The sequence below is a fragment of the Diadema antillarum genome, unplaced genomic scaffold (assembly GCF_040938485.1).
Source record: "Diadema antillarum isolate AM-2024a unplaced genomic scaffold, OU_Dant_1.0 seq00000891_RagTag, whole genome shotgun sequence".
Classification (NCBI taxonomy): domain Eukaryota; kingdom Metazoa; phylum Echinodermata; class Echinoidea; order Diadematoida; family Diadematidae; genus Diadema; species Diadema antillarum.
The window spans coordinates 918,644-934,491 of NW_027271755.1; the positions used below are offsets into that span (position 1 = coordinate 918,644).

General features: G+C 36.1%; 1 protein-coding gene across 1 annotated transcript; it reads right to left on the reverse strand.

The window, feature by feature from the left end:
- Positions 1-1,936: 1,936 nt before the first annotated feature.
- On the reverse strand, positions 1,937-4,870 carry LOC139740950 (uncharacterized). The gene has a single exon (XM_071651536.1). It carries the CDS (start codon positions 4,868-4,870, stop codon positions 1,937-1,939), a length of 2,934 nt encoding a protein of 977 aa, XP_071507637.1.
- Between the last annotated feature and the right edge of the window lie 10,978 nt (positions 4,871-15,848).

Below are 15,848 nucleotides of genomic sequence, written 5' to 3' on the forward strand. Positions count from 1 at the left end.
CGTACATTTTTAACTATCTTCTCGTAACTTGATCTTCTTGACTTGCACTTTGTATTGTGTCTCGCCTATACTGTTAGATGGAAATAATGTACGGCCTACTTAAAAGTTAACTCCCACAAAATAAAAGTTTCATTAAATTTTGGCAATGAATAGTAGCTTACGATAATGTCAAGTTACACAAAACAAGACACTGATATCGGCTACATTAAAGCAATAAACCAGTTCGGAGTTAGCTCATGGGCACGTTGGTATGAATGACCTTTCTTTTTTCTCAGTCGGTCCGTATAGGGGCACTGTACTCGTTTTCAGCGCATTTAATAAGCTCTACGTAATAATTTATGGGATTCATCAATCCTGTTCAAACAAAGAATGTACTTGTGTAGACCAGATGGCCAGAATAATCCGTCAAATTAAACTTGGAAAGCATCCATTTTATCACTTTGCACTGAGTGTATTAACAATCTCTTTCTATTCAGTTCAGTTCAGTTCAGTTCAGTTTTTATTTCTGCATTTCAAAATCAATACAAATCAACAAATCAACAAAATACTTACATAGTCATTTACACAGCTAATATTCGTAACGTTTGGATCTTACATACATTTTTTTTTTCAAGAACGAATATCATATATGAAAGGAAGTAATAGGAAATGATAAAAATGAAATGCAGGGGACCATCATCATAAGCTAAGCTTGACGAGGAAGATGGCCCCAGGTAAAGAGATACATAAAGAAAATCTTGCCACTCACTGAGTGGGGGGTAATTGTGCAAAGGGCACAATAAAGAGATACATAAAGAAAATCTTGCCACTCACTGAGTGGGAAGTAATTGTGCGAAGGACGTGCGGTGCAGTGCGGTGTGCATTGTGTTGGGATGAATCTTGGTTTGTACGTTGAGTGTTATTTTGTGTATCAGTGTGATGAGGTGAATGTTACTTCAGTTATGGCCGTGAACTCATTGTTTAGGGTGTTTATTGACCAGGTGGTATGAATATTTATGTGTCAGAAGTATACTGGATTATGAGGGTGTTTTTTAGTTCTCGTTTGAAAATGTTCAACGACGTACATTGTTTTAAATTAGGGGGCATTCCAAATATCTGGTCCATTATGCTTTAATGATTTTTGAGCTAAAATGATTCTGGGGTTTTCGAGATGGTAATCGGACGACTGACGTGTTGGATATGAATGAACGGTGGAATTTGGAGTGAAGAAGCCATCAAAAATTTTTGGAAGACAATTAAATGTATATTTATACATAAAAACAGCAGTTTGAAAGGTGTGAAGATCCTCAATTTTCAATGTTTTTAGTTGACGAAATAGGGGATTAAATGGGGATAAGTAACGGGAATTGGTAATCAAACGTACAGCACGTTTTTGGAGGGTAAGAATTGGATTGATTTTAGTTGAGCCACAGTTTCCCCAAACTATATTGCAGTATGTGATATGTGGTAATATCAATGCATTGTATAGAATAGTCAGGGAATTTTGAGAAATGCAGTTTTTCAGTCGATATAAAATTCCCACAGTTCTCGAGACAGACGTGTGGATATTATGAATGTGATCGTTCCAAGTTAAACTCGAATCAATTGTGATTCCTAAAAATTTAGTAGATCTTACTTCAGTTAAGGATAATCCATCAATATTAATATCATAACTGCTGTTAATGTTCTGTGAAACAGTAGGTTTGAAACGTATAAAATTTGTTTTAGAGACATTGAGGGATAATTTATTACATATAAACCATTGAGAGACTTTGTCTATTTCCGTGTTCAGAGTATTAAACAGTGTTTCGAGGTTCTCATGGGAGTAAAAAATATTAGTATCATCCGCAAAAAAAATATAAATTTAAAAGTTTTTGCTGTATTTATCATATCATTGATATATACAAGGAACAGTAGGGGGCCAAGAATTGATCCTGGGGAACACCTTCTCACCTTCTCACCCGGATGCCTGTAGGCCAGTTGGCCTGTCAGTTGACAGCCTCCGTATGAGTCCTCGCCAAGTCTGTCTGTCTTGAGCCATGGTCTTAACTGTGTTAAAATCCATCTCCTCCCTTCGGGCAATCTCCTTGATTTGGTCTTCCCATCTCTTCCTTGGTCTCCCAATTGGCCGCTTCTTGTTTGGTTTCCATTTGTGGATCCTCTTGACATCTCTAGAGTCTGGCATCCTTTCCACATGTCCATACCATCGTAGTAGGTTCCTTTCTATGATGGTCAGAACTGACTCTACCTTGAGGGCTTGTCTGATGGTTTCATTGCGAACCCGATCTCTTCTGGTAACCCCATGGATGAGACGGAGAACCCTCATCTCGGTAGCCTGGATTCTACTCTTCAGTTTTGAAGTAAGTGTCCAAGTTTCACTGCCATACAGTAGCACTGGTCTCAGAATTGTTGTATATATACACACTTTGACATCTTTGGGTATTTCTTTCTCTTTCATGAGGGGATAGAGTGCAATTAGATTTCTGGTGAATTTGGTTATCCTGTTGTTAACTTCTTCCTCCATGAGATTGTTTGATGTTATCTTGCTGCCCAAATATGTGAAGTTGTCCGTCTTTTTAAGAACGTGTCCATTGATGGCCACATTCCCCTCTTCCAAGTCCCTTCCCACATGCATGTACTCAGTTTTGGTGTAGCTCATCTTGAGACCAGCTTTGGTTAGCTCCCTATCCCATTGGTTCATGATGTCTTGTAGTTTGTCCCTGCTGTCTGCAGTTTGTGCTACATCATCTGCATAGCCCAGGCATTCCGCATGGTAATCCTCTTGCTTGATGTTCACGAGTACGTGGTTGAGATAGGTGATAAAAAGCAACGGTGAGAGCACGCTGCCTTGGCGAACCCCTGTGTTGATGTTAAAATAGTTTGAATCTCCGATGATGGCACTCTTCTGATCATTGTAGGTGCTCTTGATGGCCATGAGTAGTCTGCTGCTTATTCCAGTCTCCTCAATCACCTTCCACATCTTTTCTCTTGGCACTCTATCAAAAGCCTTCTCCAGGTCCAGGAAGCAGATGTGCTGATCAATTGCATACTCCCAGCTTTTCTCCAAGTAGAGTCGTAGGGCAGCGATCTGGTCAATGGTCCCTCTTCCTGGTCGAAAACCACACTGGCTTTCCGATAGGAACTCTTCCACCTCCTTCCTCAGTCTTTTCTCAAGTATCCTTTCATACAGCTTTCCAACATGGCTCATCAGCGATATCCCCCTGTAATTTTTGCAGTCCAAAGGATCCCCCTTATTTTTGAATATTGGACAGATTAAAGATTGGTTCCATTCCTCTGGCACGGTGCCACTGACCCATGAGCGGTTGAAGAGTTCCAGTAGTATTTCCTTAAGTGGCTGACCACCTGCCTTGATTGTTTCAATCGGGATCATGTCTGGCCCTGGAGCCTTGTTGTTTTTTGTGAGCTTCAGTACAGCTTCTATTTCCTCCATGCATATTAGGTCTTCTTGGTCTGAAGCAGCAGGTGCAGGTGGGATGGATTCCCTACAGTTCCTTCCTTGCTGGTTCTCATCATCATTTACATTCAGTAGTTCTTGAAAATATTCAGCCCATCTATTCGCCACATTCTTTTGTCCAGTTATAACTGTACCTGATTTATCTTTCAACGTGGTATTCTTGGTCCTGCCATCACTCCTGGTCTTGTAAGCCTTTGACATGCTGTACAATAGCTTTTTGGTTCCCTTGACATCTTCGTGTAGGTCTTTTCCTATCCTTGTCCACATTCCCTTCCGAGCCCACTTTTTTACTTGGTTGACATGATTTCTCTGTTTTACATAAGCTTCTCTGTTCTCCGCTGTTCTGTTTTTTAGCCAGGTTTTGAAGAGTTTCTTTTTCTTGTCGACTTCTGCCTTCACATCCTCCGTCCACCAGCCCGTTTTCTTCTTCTTGCGATTGCCCAAAGTTGCTACTCCTACTATCTTCTCTTGGATCTCGAGCAAGCAGTGCTTGAGTTTCTCCCAGTGTTCTTCAATGTCCTCTCCTCTGACTGTATCTCTTACCTCCCTTAACTTGTGTTGAATTTCCGGTAGCGATGTCTTAATATTTTCAGTCTTTACCCTCTTTCTCACTTTGGACTTCTCCTTCTCTGGGAGGTGTATCTTCATTTTGCCTTTAATGAGCCTATGGTCTGAGTCAAGGGATACCGATGGAATGGTTTTAACATCCTTGATGACAGATTTTCTGGTGGACAAAATGAAATCTATTTGTGTCTTCAGGTCGTACTGCCCAATCCGAGAATTGTACCTGTACCATGTGTACTGGTGGCTCTCCTGGTGCTTAAAATAAGTGTTCATTACTGAGAGGTTGTTTCTTACACAGAAGTCTATTAGCATCTCCCCTTCCTCATTTCTCGTGCCTACGCCAAAGTTTCCAATGACGCCTTCTACTGGCCTGGAGCCAACGTGTCCATTCAAGTCGCCCATGACAATAATTTCACTGTCAATGGGTATATTGTCAAGCGTGTCTTGCAGTTGTTCATAGAACTCATCTTTTTCTTCCTGTGGTCGCCCTTGCTGTGGAGCATATGCTTGGATGAATGAGACCCTATGATTGTTAATGTTGAGGATTGATGCAATAATGCGGTTACTGACATAATGAACCTTCTCTATGTGCACAACGAAGTCTGGGTGGAAGAAGAGCCCAACTCCGTGCCTTGTGTCTCTTTCACTGCCTGAGTAGATAAGCTCATAGTTGTTATGGACTGTCTTTCTTCCCTGTCCCTGCAGTCTTGTCTCGGCTATGCCTAGCACCTTCAGTTGTCGTTCCTGCATGAGGTCAACTATTTCTTCCGTCTTCCCCCGTATGGTTCCAGCATTTATAGTACCGATGTTCGCGCATTCGTAAATCTTTGTCAATGTTCGTTCCGTGGTCATATTCCGTGTGGTCCGTCCGTTTTGAGGCTGTCTGCATACCATCTTGAGCTATCCACTACTAGCAAAACTGCTGACTCGCTAAGTCTATCACTGTTATATCACCAGTAGCTTCACCGTTTGTCGTTAGCGTCAACCAGGGAGTACCACGAGGAGGTGACAAATCGGACTTTACTCCCCCTGGGGAACACCACATACAATATTAGAATTCGGAGATTTAGATGACTTAAATAGTACATATTGCTTTCTGTTGGATAAATAATCAATAATCCAAGAAAGTGCTAAACCACGAATACCATATCTTTTTAATTTGTAAATTAATATATCATGATCTATGGTATCAAAAGCCTTTGATAAATCCATGAAAATTCCTATAAAATGTTTTTTATTTGCAAAAGATTCAGCAATCTTACCTAACAATTGAATTATAGCTAAATCTGTGGAATGGCCCTTTCTAAATCCAAACTGATTAGGTATAAGTAGGTCATTTACATGAAGAAAAATGTACAGGCGTTTATGAATAATTTTTTCCAGAATTTTAGAAATACTAGGTAATAACGATATTGGTCTATAATTTGTTAAAAGAGAAGGGTCGTCTTTTCTTTTGAAAAATTGGAACTACTTTCGCAATTTTTAATGAGTTTGGGCATATTCCAGAAGACAGTGAAAGATTGAAAATGTAAGATAAAGGTGTGGTTATTCGTTTGACGATTTTCTTCAGTATATAAACATTTATTTCATCATGGCCACTAGATCTACTTGGCTTTAATCTGTTAACAATCTCCAGTATTTCTTCCTCATCTGTTGGGGTAAAGAAAAGGGATTTGTCGCAGTTTGGTGGAAGAAATTCAGTAAAGTTTGAATGAACATATTTGTTTTTTATTTTTGAAGCTAATTGGGGGCCAATATTTACGAAGACAAGTATGAGTTAAAGGGATAGTACAGTATTGGTAGAGATGAGAATTGGGCTTTTAACTTTTTGCGAGATACCAAGAAAACACTTGCGAAATAGTACAGAGCATACCATTTTAAGAGGAATTCAAAGTTTATTTGATGAAAATGGGGTTTGGAATGACTGAAACATCCAAAAACAAAGTAAAACAAAGCGATCGTAATAAAGTGTGGGTCCCACACTTTACTAGAATCGCTCTGTTTTGGATATCTCATCCATTTCAAAACTAATTTTCATCAAATAAACGTTGAATTCCTCATGGAATTACATGGTCTTTCATATTTCATAAGAAGTTTCTCATTATCTCACCAAAAATGTTAGAAACCTGAAATTAGGTCTCAACCAAAACTATACGATCCCTTTAAAAGCATCAGATATTTCGTCAGGGTTTGTGAGTTCTTTGTTGTCATTATAAAAAACGGACGATGTTTCCTTATTATTTTTACCTGTTATTTCATATATAGTTTCCCATAAGCCATTTACGTTATCCTTTTGATTATCAAACTTATCGGAATAATACATTTTACGAGAAATACGAATCAAATTACTGAGTATATTTCTATACTTTCTGTAATCTGTAAAATGTTTTGTATTGTGGGTAGTAATCGCCAATTTATACAATTTATTACGGGTTTTTATTGAATTGATGATTCCCTTTGTAATCCAGGGATGTTTGTTCTTTCTACGTGTTTTTTTTTTCTTAACTAAAGGAATGTTTTTTCGATAATAATATAAAAGTTTATCTAGGAAAATATCATAAGCTTTATCGGCGTTATTTTGAAGATACACTTCTTGCCATTCTTCCTTCACTAAGTCAAGATTAAGTAATTCAATATTCTCGTCTGATTCTTTTCTGTACGTTATTGGCCTGGGTTTTGAAATACTTTTGACGTTTTCAGAATAACGAAGAATAATGAATATCGGTAAAGGATCAGATATATCATAATATAAGATACCATTAATGAATTTATCTACAGAACAGTTATTAGAAAAAATATTATCCAACAAGGTTTTAGATGTTTGGGATATTCTTGTTGGGTTATCAATATGGGAATGGAAAGCATATGAAAAAAGAATAGTTTTTAATTTTACCGCTAAAGTATCTATTTTCGTCATGTCAATATTATAGTCGCCCATAATATAAATTTCCTTATTTTCTTGTGTAATCGTGTTGAGGCATTCATCAAAATTTTCTAAAAACGTTTCGGTTTTATGATTTGGTGGTCTGTATATAACACCAATTATCTTATTTTCATTTTATCATTGATGATTTCCACAAACAGGCTTTCACAACCTTCAATATCAATATCAGTTCTTATTTTTACTCGCAATTCGTTATATATATATATATATATATATATATATATATATATATAGGGCTACCGCTCCCCCTCTACCTCTCTTACGATCAGAGCGAAATATTTTATATCTATCAAGGCTAAACAAATTTGGAGACGTGTGCCCTAGCCAAGTTTCAGTTATACCGATTGCGGAAAAGGGAAAATTTTGTAAAGAAAGAAGAAGTAGTTCAAATGAATCAAAATTTTTGTTTAAGCTTCTAGCATTCCAGTGGAATAAGCTAAAATCTTTAATGGGGTTATAATTAGTGTCATCATTCCTATTTGTGGAATTACTACGGGAATTATTAACATGACTTGCAGTGGAATCAAATGAAGATTTGAACATATTATTGAAATCCGAAATAGTATAGTATTTACTGTGATTACTTATGATACCCTGGTCAGGATGATCGTTGTTATGAGTCATTATGAGGATTTGAGTGGAAAGTTGAGAATGGTTGTTCTGGGGCCATGTATTTTTGTGTAGTACGTTGCAATGTCTGTGCGTGAATGTAAATGTGAGTGTGTGCATGTGTGGGGGTGTGCAGTGCATGTGAGTTGATAATAACAATAATGATACTGATACATTTTTACGTTATACAATAGAACAAATGTTACATCATGTAGTCTCGCTAAATTTATGTCTACAAAAGTAAATGGAATCCTCCTACACTTAACGTTGGTGAGGTAAATTCGTATGCGTAATATGAAATAACAATGATTATAAAAGAAGACAAGGCGCTTATATGGTAATAACAGAAATGTAATTACTCCAATAATAGCATACGAACGAGGTGTTCTAACAGTTAAGGTAAAAAAAATTAGATTGGTTGTTTTACAGAGTCATGCTGACAAGCCCCTTCGAACGTCTATGCATTTACGTAGAGATAGTTTGTGAAGGTGAGACATGAAGGAGGAATGTACATCTGGAGGAAAATTCTTGTGTCAAACTACAATGAAAGGGTTCACAAGTTTACAAGAGTGCAAACGGAACATTCTTGAGTGATTTATAACTGTGCACGGACACAGTCTTGACAAAAATAAAGAATTTTTATGTTATACAATAGAACAAATGTTACATCATGTAGTCTCGCTAAATTTATGTCTACAAAAGTAAATGGAATCCTCCTACACTTAACGTTGGTGAGGTAAATTCGTATGCGTAATATGAAATAACAATGATTATAAAAGAAGACAAGGCGCTTATGGTAATAACAGAAATATAATTACTCCAATAATAGCATACGAACGAGGCGTTCTAACAGTTAAGGTAAAAAAATTAGATTGGTTGTTTTACAGAGTCATGCTGACAAGCCCCTTCGAACGTCTATGCATTTACGTAGAGATAGTTTGTGAAGGTGAGACATGAAGGAGGAATGTACATCTGGAGGAAAATTCTTGTGTCAAACTACAATGAAAGGGTTCACAAGTTTACCAGAGTGCAAACGGGACATTCTTGAGTGATTTATAACTGTGCACGGACACAGTCGTGACAAAAATAAAGAATTCATTCTGTATACATTATCTACTGGTAGTTTAGGAAAATCCAGACCAATTGAATTTGTCCCGATCGTCAAAAACATCAGCCGTTTGTTTATCTTATACGAAATTTTTAGAATCTGATTTAAATGTAAGCTGGTATGTTGTTTAATTCGTCAGAAGCGGAAATAAATGATACTCTGCTGATCAATAGTGCTCTATGGGGAAGAAGTTCAGTTTAAAAAAAAAAAAACAGACAAAAAAAAAAACCCAAACAAACAAACAAAAAAACAAACCAAGATGCGGCCAACTGATGTCATTGTCAATATCAAGGTTGAAAGGTAAGTGCAGTTTAGGTATAATCAGATATGCACGTAAATAGAAGTCTTTCCGGTAATGCAGCGGCGCCGGCAGGGCCCGGCATTCGGACGAAAGGGTCATAACAAGATAAAAAAAAGAATATCTCAGTTGCTATTACTGAGTCATGCTGCTTAACCCCTGCCAACGACTGTGCACTAACGGAGAGAAACTTTGTACAAAGTTCATGCATTCTACGTAGTAATATGACAATAATAAAATTATATTTCATTAAATCCAAATGGAATGATGTGGTGGGCGTAAATCCACGAAGACCTCTTTAAGAAAGAGAAAGAGAAAAGAAATGGGTTAATTTTGGTTTTGCCCCTTTGACTTTGATTTGTTTCACGGGGGAGAGGGGAGACAAAGCAACGATAAAAGAAAGCTCTTCTACATAATAAAGACATGCGTCGTGGATTTGTGCTCAAACATGCGACAATGATATAAAACGTTGTTCGTTGTACATGATTTTCTGCGTATTTCGTTGGTATACTGTACTCCCTTTGGCTATGTCATTTTAATGGCATTCCAAGATATAAGTGCATAATGTATCTATATAAATATACACAATAAGATTTGTATTATATTGGTACATTGCGGGTGAACACAGTAAGATTTGTTTGTGTTTATATATTGCAGATGTATCAGCATGATTACAACGTCATACTGTGTTGCGGAGGTCAATAAATTAATGTATACGGCAATTTTAAGTGTATACCTCGCTTTTTAACAGTATTGAGTACAGGCATAATCATACAGTAATCTACAAGAGTTACAGGGAGTTCTGCCACAATAACAGAAAAAGCAGTATGCATGTTTTGACAAAATGGGTCCTATTGGGCAGGACAATGGTATCCTTTACAATAATATCATGGTCTATTAATTAATTATGGTCTATTGATATTGCCAAATACCTATTAATTAATTATGGTCTATTGATATTGCCAAATACCAATTTTGCTGTCAGGTGCATGGGTGTGCTTGCAAGCACCATTTATAAGGATTGCATGAATAATCACTCCATCACAAATGCTTATCTCAGTGAATTTAAAAACCAACGCGCCTGTTGGTACGAATGACCTTTTTTTTTTCTGCTCACGCGCAAAGTGGAACTGCGAACTGGCTTATACACGAAGTATCCCTACATTGCTTTAACGATAAGTGTCTTGTGTAATAATGACGCAATGATTTCTGCATTTCATCACCCTGCATACAAGTTTTCCGTTGACCTGCACACGATTCTGCACTTTTTTTCTCTAAAAGAAGAATGACAATACTATAAGAGGATGAGTCTTTGTAATATAATCGATTTCTCTCTCTCTCTCTCATCTCTCTCTCTCTTATTTCTCTCTCACTTTCTGATGAACAAACCCAGTGCGATGCATTAACGCTTCGTATTTGATATTATGAAGATTTTGGATGCAAAAAAAAACTATATATACAGTACATATAAAAGCTACTTGTTAAAGTCTTTAAAGTATAAGGTCACCATCATATCCTTAAAAAACATCTTCTCATTTACACTGGACATGCTACATAAGAATTATTTTCAAAATATTTTCAAAATCATCACATATATTTTGATTATTATTCTTTCTTCTTCCTTCTTCAGCAGATTCAATATCAAATAATTCATGTTTATAAAAATGATATATCTGTTTTTGCGTTTAAACTCCTCATATAACACGTAAATTAAAGAACTCCGTGATTTACATTCTTTAAATCAATTTTGACCAAACATTCGATTTCTTTCCATTTAATCATAATCATTTGATTATCAACTTGCACATCTCATATCCTATAACAGTGATCTTTATCATGATGATAACAAGATATTTTCTGTACCATGCAGTTTAATCATCTCATAAGCATTTATAGTAATGAAGTTAAATTCCTTTCCGAATCTATTCAAATCAAGGGATTTTTTTTTTATTCGGCCTGTGATAGACTCACAGAACATTTTGCAGTTGATGTCAAGTGGAAGAATTCATTTTTCCTTTAAAAAGGAATTAAGCGGACCTTATCCAGACCCCCTCCCCCCCTCCACCGCTCAATAATTTCAGGAACAGAGGCATGATAAAGAAGATGGTACCCGTCAGTAAGTGAATAGATACCAAATAAAACGATAAATCTATCTTCGAATTTATTTCATCTTATTCTTTGGTTCCATTCCATTTTAATTACACCACTCTTTGGGAAATTTTAACACTTTTGAGACCCGAAAATGTATTGTTTGTAATCGTACATAATCATAACGGACATTCATTCAAAAGTTGCAGCGAAATATTCAGAGCGCGAGTTCTCCTCATGCAATGTTTCAAATCGGTTTTTGCTTTGACTGCTGTTTTTTTGTCTGTGGACCTTGATAAATCGGTGTATAGTGTATATATGCGTTTTATACGTGCCAAAACTAAGGGGTATATTATGCAAAGCAAGCCGAAACCTGGTTTTTGTAGTTAATGAAGTTACCATTCCCTGCAAAAAAACAAACAAACAAACTTTAATTTGGCCCAAAATTGACATCTATTTTCTGATGTCCTGTTTGCCTCTGTTGTTCTAAAACGTTGCCGATGGATTTGCTGTGATTGCGTACATGATGTCTGATATAATAAACAGGCCTATAGAATTTATGGGGGGGGGACTTATAGGCTATACTAGGGTGACTAACCGGTATAATAGAGATGACAGGCAAAGAATACACACGTTGCAATATTGTCCTTGTCAAAGTCGTGTCATAAGTACGCTTGGGTGGATGGTGGTATAGGGCCATATTGAGTTTAGTTCGTAAACAACGCCCACAAGCAACGAGATGTTTGAATAGAGCGATGCTACCATAGTTTGGACGGATTCTGATCAACTGACGGTCCCTTTCCCTCCCCCCCCCCAAAAAAAAAAAAATAGCTGAGTCACGAATCTATATCATACGATCTAAATGCTTTTCAAAATACAGAAATACAATTAAGAATCCCCCCTCAAAAAAAGTCGAGGACAGTAATATTTCCAAAGAGCAAACTTTGTCAAAAAGAGATCCTTTCAGCGGGCTCCCTCCCCCTCTCTCTCTCTCTGTCCTCCCCAATATTGTATATATGTATAAGAAATTATATATATATATATATATATATATATATAAGAAATTATATATATATATATATGTATAAGAAATTATATATATATATATGTATATATATATATATACATATATATATAAGAAATTATATATATATATATATATATATATGAAGAGTTTGTTTGCAAAAACCCAAAAGTCCATATTTGCCAAATGGAGATATTTGCGATTAAAGTTCAAGAAAAATAAAGAGAATAATAAGAAAATTTTTGTTTCTTTTGACCATAACTTCCAAAATGTACCTTTATATGTAGTGACCAATATATCATTTAAAAGGTCTTATTTTGTACTTTATGACAGAGACCGTACTTCAAAATCTTCAAAAATGGACTTATCGGTTTTTGCAAACAAACTCTTCATATATATATATATATATATATATATATATACATATATAATTAAAATTATAATGCATGTGTTTGTGTGTGTGTGTGCTTCAATATTGCAGGCTTGTCTTGAGAGAAAAGAACGCGGGTGATGCAATTTTCAAAGGTGATTACGGAAAAAGAGCAATTGCTGGCATTAGATGAAAATTTTGATTTATTATTCCTCACTTCCTCACGGACGATCATGCTACTTTAATAAATATACCGTATGTCCCAAAATCAAATTACAATGGGACCCTCCGCAATGATATCTTTAAAGATATAGAATCAATCTAAATACAAATTCAAGGTATGAAACTATAACTCATTGCCCACATCTTACAGAAAATCCCATTTGCTTTGCTTCAGTGGTCAAAGAGAAATGAGGAATTTTGTAGAGGATGTCAGGAATCTCTTCCCTCCAAGTTCTGTCTATTGTATGCACACACAAGATCATCGAAGTGCTAAACTTGGAAGAATCAGACTCATGACTTGCTTTACAACAATCCACATTTCTCTGTGACCGCTTAACCAAATCGAATGGGGTTTTCTGCAAAATAGACCTAAAATGTTATATTTTAACACCCTGAAGTAGCATTTAGACAATTTAATCATATTGGGTGTTATCAATGGGAAAATCTGATTGTTATTTTTTGGGACATACTGTATAGCAGCAAAATTATATGTAGACATTATTATTAATATTGTTGTTGTTATTATTATTATTAATAATAATATAATTATTATTATTGTTATTATTATTATTATTATTATTATTATTATTATTATAAGAATGTTGAACAACAAATTATTACTATTATTATCATGGTCATCATCATAGTATCATTATCATTGGAAGCCTTCAATCAGTGATTGGGCATGATGGGACTGATGGCGTTATAGTTATAAAAAAGTAACGAATTATTCCAAGGTTCGTGATCCAAAAAATGAAAAAATGAGGTTCTTTACACCTTTCCTTTTTTCATTTTCGGATTAACAAACATTCGGAATGACGCAACAGTAATGTTCGGATTAATACACCCTAAATTATTTTCGGATTAGCGAACATCTATAGGCATAGGAAATTTGTGTGTTTCGGAATAACGGACCTTAAATTTTTCATTTTCGGATGAAGGAACCTTTGGAATAACGAACATCACACCATAATGACCCGATTATAGAGCTTGGAGAGCATAATTCTTGACCGGTAGAACATTACATAATGGACGATCTCACATGGGAAGACATTTTTGTCAATAAATGAACAAAGGACAGACGATACCCTAAGACAGAAGATTAGAATTGTCATTGTTATTTTCGTTATTATTTTCATTATTATTATTATCATTATTATTATTATTATTATTATTATTATTATTATTATCATTATTGTGATAATGACAATGATTATCATTATTATGTTTTGAAAAATAATGTTGAAGAACTCCAACGTATCGACTGATAGACTAATTTCACTGGAAATCACAAGGGAAGCCAAGTTCAAATTGCTTTCTGAACTTCACAAGTAGCGACATACTTGTGAAGGGCAGACTTTTGGTCGGGCTCAACCGACTTTTCGGTTTCAGGCGAGCGACAGTTTGTAGTTTCACACTGCTGTAATTACTGCCGCATTACTTAGAGAGAACAGGGGGTGTTTGAAATGTTATTTAAAACTCTTCGGACGGGATTGTGTTTCTTCCCCGCGCCAGTCATCACCCTCCAGACAATTCACCAAGAAAATTATATTGAGTTGCTGACTATTGAGTATGTATCAAAAATAAAATGACTGAAATCCTTCAAACACACGTTCCAGGAGAATCTATTATATTTAAGAAAATACACAAAGTGATTACAAAGAGCAGAGAATTTGTGCAAAGTTCAGTTGACCTAGTCCAGGAGACTGAAGGCAAAGTATTTGCAGTTTCACAATGTCACTCTTTCACGGTCATCCATGCATCCCCGTGACTTCGATTGGTTCATGAGCGAGCTGGGCAAGCCGGTGAAAATGCGAATGAGAAGCTTGGACTATAGACACGTATATATTTGGCATTCAGTTATCTACAGTGTCCAGTATTCTTCAATAATTGTTCGTTATTGAGCCAGAAAAAAGTTGTGAAACAGCGCTCGTCTAAAGGAACCGTCACGGTAAGTGCATATAGGTGACATTTCCACATTTACGCCTACATTCTCGACTATGTTACGCATTTTCATGCGATGTCCTGAAAGAGAGCCGGAGGATGTTTAATGATCTAAATTTTCTTCGTTTGTCCAAAATGCTGCTAGGATTTGGTGAATATACCTAATACCCATTGAAGTAGTTTATTCTACGTTAACCCCTACAAGAAGACATTTTGAAGGATTGGATCTGCCTTTTCGTATGTTCAATCAATCGCACATCACATGACTGTTTAAAACGGTAAAGAAATGTAGTATGGAGGTCATTTTCAATGGCTGAATTTAGTCATGACGATCAAAATACCCATTACCTTCTCCCATCCACATGCACCGTAAGAAAGATAGGTTCAACGTTCTACCTTTAAAGAGTGTCACACTGGGAGCACATTTAGGGGGTGCAACTTGCACCTTTCAGACCAGAGAGGTGCAAAGTTGCAGCTCCCATTGTGCCCGTGGTTTGAAATGTGCAAAGTTACACAAGCAAAGGTACGCCCTGTGTGACACCGATAAAGATGCAAAGTTTAATCGATATTTCTTAGAGTCTTAGAGTGTATATGGTAAAACATTTATAACGTGATTTCTTTCGTGTCTTTGGGAAGTAATAATATCATTGCTGAAAAAAATGCCTTTCTATAGTTATTATCATGCCAATGCACTGATACCATGCATCTTTTACACCGAATTCAAGATACATTTTTATCATCATATTTTTTTCTGGTGGCACTCCAAACAACCAGTAATCATCATTATACGACCATAGAATTCAACAAGTAATCACAGTACTCCCCCTGGATTTGATTACAGTAAGATTACCATTATCATATCTGACTAACTGATAAATGTTATATATCAAAATTGTGTACTATGGAAAAATTACAATGTTTATGTGTGATGTCAATTAATTTAATTCAATTCAAAGGTTTCGAATAACATACATGTATGTCAGTATGAAGTCATTACGAAGTGAGGCATTTTTCATACAAACATATTTTTATACATTCTGGGAAATATGAAGAAAGAAACAACCTCTGACTCTGTGAAAAAAAAACCCCGAGGTACCCACTCAAAAGACTGTGCTTGTACTATGTGGGCACCTCACAGGGAGGTGCTAATGTAATCATTAATGCATAACCATAATCATCAGTATAGGGCTACATGCGTTGTGAACGTGCGAAAAGTGTACAGG